The sequence below is a fragment of the Suricata suricatta genome, chromosome 3 (assembly GCF_006229205.1).
Source record: "Suricata suricatta isolate VVHF042 chromosome 3, meerkat_22Aug2017_6uvM2_HiC, whole genome shotgun sequence".
Lineage (NCBI taxonomy): Eukaryota > Metazoa > Chordata > Mammalia > Carnivora > Herpestidae > Suricata > Suricata suricatta.
The window spans coordinates 18,531,051-18,537,630 of NC_043702.1; the positions used below are offsets into that span (position 1 = coordinate 18,531,051).

The following is a 6,580-nucleotide window of genomic DNA, read 5'->3' on the forward strand; positions in this document are numbered from 1 at the left end:
CGGAGCCTCATGAGGGTGTCTGCGACCAGGACCAGGTTGTAGGGGAGCCAGCAGAGCAGGAAGACGAGCACAACAGCAAAGATGACCCTCATGGCCCGGTGTTTCTGCCCCATGTGGGCCTCAAACAGTGTGCGCAGGGTGAGTCCATAGCAAAACAGCATGACCATCAAGGGCAGAAGGAAGCCAAAAGTCTGGGGAAGGACTCTCATCACCATCCGCCATTTTGTTGTATTGGCACCCATGTCTTCATAGCAGACTGGGCTGGAATAGGGGGGATTGACGGCCCTGCGGAAGATGAAGATGGGCAGGGACAGGATCAGGGATAGGGCCCAGATGCCTAAGCATATGAACTTGACCCAGTGTCGCTTCTGGGTCAGGGTGCGTGTGGCATGGACAATGGCCAGATAGCGGTCCACGCTGATGCAGGCTAGCAGCAGAATGCTGCTGTAGAAGTTGATTTCCTTCAGGAGTGAGACCATCTTGCACAGGGATGTGCCAAAGATCCAGCCCTTTGCCTTGGAGGCAGCCCAGATTGGCAAGGTCAGGGCGAAAAGCAAGTCGGCTACAGCCAGGTTCAGCAGGTAGACATCAGTGACAGAGCGGCTGACCCGACTGTATAAGACAACCAGTATCACTAAGGAGTTTCCCAGCAGGCTCAGCATGAAAACCAGGGCATAGATGACCACTATGGCATATTGGTTGATTTCCAGAGATTCTGGCCTACATGGGGCAGAGTCTGATAGAATATCGGGCATGTCAGTGATGTAACTATAGTTTTCCGCATCATCGAAGAGATCTTCCAAGCTGATGTTTTCCCAGTCTATTTCCATATTTGAGGCAAACTTAAATCTTGACCTAGAGAAGAGAGATGAGAGTTACTGCACAGGCACATCTCCCCAGACCGTAGCCTGTTTGCCCCAGTACCTTGGACAGGACTCTGTTTTGGCTTGTATATTACATGCAAGCAAGTTTCATGTTAGAAAATACTTGTGGTTCTAGGGCTTTGGGACTCATTTACTTTGATAAATGGTACATTGCATGAAGAGAATAGTGCCCTTCAAAGCCAGAGAGCTTCTGAGCACTTTCCATGACATCACTGTGACCCAAAACATTGTTAAAACTTCCCTTCAAATAATTTCTATAGAGCATGTCTTGGGTTCTTCAGTGGTGAGCATCTGTGGCTGTTGAAACTGAATTTAATGTCAGAAATATGAGGTACCATTTAGTTCTTGATCTGGGGAATGAATCCAATTGGGTTTGCCCACTAGAAAAAGATCAAGGTTTGACTATAAAGCTGAGGGAGGAATCCTTTTGTCCAACCTTTTGAAAGTTATTTTAAAGGAAGTGTGTGGGAGAACAGATTTAGTGGTAATAGCATACAGTTGCAAGATACTTGAGCTAGAAGAAAGAAAGTTTACTTAGTACAGTCCAGTATTTTTCTTTCAGGGTGCAGGAAACCTGCAGTAGGAATATTTGTATAGCTTGGAAAAGACATATTAAGAATCCTTAGCAGGTGGCTGATTGATTCTCCAAGTGGGTGGCGATATAACAGAGTGTCTTGGGGGCTCTGTGCAGCCATATCCTGTCAGAGAGGTGAGCAGAGAAAGCCAGTGCACTCCCAGCATGAGGAGCAGAGGCAGTAGGAAGCAGAGAAGACAGCTCAAGACAAACTCTCCTTTTTGGTGGCTTTCCAGTTCTGGTGGGGATACTCTCCGTCTTGCCAGTGAGTCCCTTCATCCATCCTTGACTCCCGGGCACCCCCAGCCTCCCCCTAGGTAAGCCCACTGCTGTTGTCTCTGCCCTAGTTACGGGGATAGTCCAAAGCCTGCCTCTGGAGGAAGCTGCAGTCACTCTGACATACAAGCCCAGTTTTCCAAGAGGAAGTAAACTGAAATAAATTAGCTACCAAATTAGGTCCTTTTGGACCACAAAGTATATCACCATTGTGCCATTTCTTTATATTGAGGTATGACCAGCCTGTGACCATATGCAAGTCTCTGATCCACCTCAAAATGGGACCCATGTCAAAGAGAAAAACATTAAATAAGAAAAAGGCTTAGGAATTACTTCCATACTCACTAGGACCATCATAATAAAACAAGATGGAAAGTAACGCTATCGACCAGGATGCACAGAAATTGGATCCCTGGTGCAGCTACCTTGGAAAACAGTTTGGCAGCTGTTCACAAAGTTAAACATAGTTACCAATGACCCAGCAATTGCATATCTAGGTGTGTATGCAAGAGAATTGAAAATATATATCCACACAGAAATTTGTACACAGGTGTTCACAGCAGTCTCATAGCCAAAAATGGAAACCACTCAAGATGTCTATCATCCAATAAATGGATAAACAAATTTCGGTATATACAAACAAGGCAATAGAATCCAACTGCAAAAAGGAATGAAGAACTGATGGATGCTACAACATGGGTGAACCTTGAAAACTATTCCAAGTGAAAAAAGCCAGACATAAAAGGCTTCATACCAGATGAGTCCATGTCTGATAAATGTCTGGAATAGGCTAATCAGTAAAGACAGAAAGTAGACTGGTGTTTGCCAGGGGCTGGAGGGAGGGGGTCTGTTTTCAGGATGACGGAAGTGTTCAGGAATCAGACAGTGGTGATGACTGTATAGCTTTGTGCATATATTATGAACCACTAGTATGCTGAAAATGGGCGACTTTTACAGTGTGTGAATTATATCTCAACTAGAAAAAAAAATAACCAAAGGGCAAATACATTGAAAAGCAGATACAAATAGTAAAACAACAACATCAGCAACGAAAGTCCCAGGGAGCTTTTCTCTTTAGCAGAAGAAAAGTCTGTTATTGTCAGTCATATAGAGCAAAGAAGAAAGCTAAATAAAGATAAGAGACACTGGAAAATGTCCTTTCCCCTTGAGTGACAAAATTCTTAGGCTTCACTTTCCTGAGAAGTTATTACTCTTTTCTCTAGATGATGGAGGTCAGTTAAGTAAGCCTCTTAGCCCATGGAGACCACAGACCAAGCAGATTCGACCAGTCTGCATGGTGGCAGTGCCCTGTCTAGCCAGGAGGAGAAGGTGGCAGTGGGAGAGGGACGGCTGCTTCAGCCATGGTTGTTGGCAAGACCTGCAAGTCACTGGCTCCCCAGTCCGCTGGTCAAGAGCATGTTTATCTCCGGGTTACATCCAATGAAGTCGCAAGGTCAATAGTGGGTCACCTCTGAGAGCTGATGACCAGAGATGCTCTCAAGGGAAAAAAGTGACCTAAGAGAAGTCTCGTTATTGAGAGTGAGCACAGAGCAAGTGTCCACAGAGAGGAGACCCTCCCGTCCTTACTTATGAGCACTGGCTGTGAGAAGACAGGGCTAATGCGGCCACAGAAACTGCCCTATCGGGACAGGCAGCAGCAGTCAAACATGTTTCACAGGTATGTCCTCATTCTGGCTAATCCAGGGGTGGGCTGGAGGCTAATCCCGAAGGAGACCCTGCTGCGGGGTCAGGACAGAAGGCAGAGAACTCGGGAAAGAGAACCAGGCTAGGACCATGACCCCTAGCCCCTGGGGGGGAGGGGGAGGGGAACAACAATGCTTCATTGTTGCTGGTTGGGTTTTCAATTTACCAATCTCTAGGGAAGATGTTTTGACAGTAAAAGGGAGAAACTAAGGGAAGGGAGTTGGCATGTCTGAGATCTGCTTTGTGCCTCATAGGCATGTGGTCTCCCTCGAAGGCTACAAACAGCTATGATTAGCCCCTGTTTACAGTGAGAAGACAAGCACAGAGAGGCACAGAAACTAGCCCAGGGTCACAGAGCCTACAAGTGCTGCAACCAGGATTCCAAGTAGGTGTGGATGTCTCCTCCTGCTACGTGCAGTCTACAGACCTGCTTTATTAAAAAAAAAATCATATCTCATCTATTAAATATATTTGTAAGCTACGTTCTCGAGATCTCATGAAGTCAGCCTGTATACAGTTGACTCCTACTGTTTGCTGTTTTGTGGAGTGCTTTCTTAGGGATTCTGTAGCCCTAGAATGAAAGAAACAGCCCTTGCACGAATGATAGACCAAACACCTTTGAACTGGCTGGCTGCTACGGACCACCCAGTCATGTTCTCAGTGCTAAAGCAGGAGGCTCCCTCATTGAGTGAGATGACCGTATCCTGATGACTCATGGCTGTTCAGAAACTCCATGGATGGGATGAGCCCAATTTATTTTATGAAAATGCTATAAAACAGAGACATTTACAAGATCCCAAACATTGGAGGCAATCTCTTCAAAGGCAATAGAAAATTCAGTCATTTCAATACAATTTTAGCATTCTTTCTCTCTTTAGATATAAATATAATACACACATATTTGCATTTAATATGGGGGGGACTCAACAATGTGTGTCCCTTCTTCAGACCTAATCCTAGCCAAAGCAGGAAAGTTAGGAAGGGAAGGGGTGGGAGGAGAGTTGCCTTAAGTGGTTGTCAGAGAGAGGTGGAGGGACAAGGGACAGAGGCTCCCTTTGGGAACAGGAAGGCATAAAAATGCATGAAGCCCACCCAGGGTGGGGAGAGATATCTGGGATAAATGGAGGCTGGGTGTCAAGGAGGACAGAGAACAGAGACATTCTAGAAGGCGAGGGGAGTAGGTGTTCCAAGACTTACCAGGAGTCTGGGACTTCACCTGTGGGATGCGTCCAGGAGGACCGATGTGCCTGACTGACAAGGCGGCCGTGGAGAGAGCACAGTGGAGGAAGTTGAGTGGTGGATTAGATTGCTCAATTCTAGGGTGGAGTCCTGAGAGTGCTGGATGCTTTTGATAACTTGAATAATTAATTCCCAGGTCAGCTCTTGGATCACCAGTCATTTTCTGGACTGGTAGAGTTCCATATTGGTAAGGGACATATGGTGTTTTCTAGCCAATCTTTCCATTTCACCGATGAGGAAATTGAGGCCCACACAAAGGACAGTGGTTTGCCCTTTGGATTTCTCTCACCTTTGCCCTGGTTCTTTCAGCTGCCTTGCCAGAAAGCTCTCCACACTCCAGCTGCCTAGGGCAGCCCTCCGCGCCCCCCACCCCTTCACATCTCAAAGGAAAACTGCTCATGAAGATGACAGAGATGGTTTCCTCCACCTCCTGTCCCCATCCCATTCACCCCGGGAACCCTTAAAGCCTCACAGATTCCTTCTCCATGTCACATCGCTGTGAGAACCCCACTCCCAAGTGGGGGCCCCACTCTCTTTTCTTTCACCTCCCTGTCCAACCATCTGCTCTGACCAGGGGCTCCTCTGAGGATGCTGCAATTCTTTCTTGGCTTGTGCACTTGGGATTGGGTCCGCTATCACCTTCAGAGCCAAGACCATCTAATTTGGAAAGAAAGCCTTTTGGGAAAAAATAACAACGTATCCAAGTCCAAACACATTTTTGAAAGCAGTGTTGGGTGGCACCAGGAATAGATTTTGTCACATTTGCTATTGATTACAATTGAAAGGATAAACACAGGCAGAGCAGTGAACACTAATTCATGGTCCCCTCCCAAGCCCCCACCCCAGTGAAGGACGCCTCCGGCCCCTGCACTCTGCCTTGCCCCAGCCTCTTGGTCCTGCAGAGTATTGTCAGAGCCTGCAGCAAACTCGCCCCGACTGCCTGCTTCCAGGACAGAACCTTTGAGTGTAACTGTTGAGCACAGAGTCTTTGTCAGCCCTCTGTTTCTCCTGTTGGAGAAGAAGGCAATGACTCCTAGCCAGGTGATGCCAAAACTAGACAGAAGCTCATTACACATGGCAAGAGGCACATGAAGACCGATAAAGGATTCTGCTAGCCAAGCACCTCTAGGCAAGAGACTTTCCCTTTCTGAGTCTCAGTTTACTCATCTGTAAAATGAGACCAATGATAGCATCTAACTCATCAGGCTGTGCTGAGGACTGAGTGAAGAATTATCCGTCAAGCTCTTACCACAGAAAGCATGATGTTAGCCTTGATCATCGTGATCTTTGTTACTGAAATAGTGTATCAGCGTCTCTCCCACTACCCCCCTCCCCCCAAGCAAGGAAAAACAGGGGGTGTGCTTTCTAGGCTGACTTTGATGTACACTTACACTTTCTCTGACCTGGATAATAATAGTCACATTAGCTGTAATGTCGAGTGCCTACCAGGGTCCAGCTTCGGGAAACGTGCTTTTCAGAATTGGTACTTTAGGGGCACCCAGGTGACTCAGGCGGTGGAGCAAACAACTCTTGATCTCAAGGTTGTGAGTTCGAACCCCATGTTGGGTGTGAAGATTACTTAAAAATAAAATCTTGGAAAAAAAAAGAATTTGTATATTTAATCCTCCCAACAAACCCATGAAGCTCACACTTTCTGAATGAGGAAACTAGGCCTGGGGGTTGGGCAACTTCATCAGAGTGACGCAGGGAACTGGGTTTTAAACAATTTTTTTCAAAAAATATTTATTTATGGGGAGCCTGGGTAGCTCAGTTGGTTGAACGTCTGACTTTGGCTCAGGTCATGATTTTATGGTTCGTGGGTCCGAGCCCTGCGTCAGCTAGCTCAGAGCCTGGAGCCTGTTTCAGATTCTGTACCTCCCCCTCTCTCTGACCTTCCCCTGCT

General features: G+C 46.8%; 1 protein-coding gene across 1 annotated transcript in view; it reads right to left on the reverse strand.

The window, feature by feature from the left end:
* LOC115286940 (C-X-C chemokine receptor type 2-like) overlaps positions 1–6,242 on the reverse strand; it is a 10,839-nt gene extending 4,597 nt beyond the window's left edge. The window contains exons 1-2 of the mRNA XM_029933275.1: positions 4,636–6,242; positions 7–855 (exon numbers count right to left, since the gene is read on the reverse strand). Coding sequence (XP_029789135.1) covers positions 7–830 — 824 coding nt within the window. The 5' untranslated portion in view covers positions 831–855; positions 4,636–6,242. The remainder of the gene's footprint in view (positions 1–6; positions 856–4,635) is intronic.
* Between the last annotated feature and the right edge of the window lie 338 nt (positions 6,243–6,580).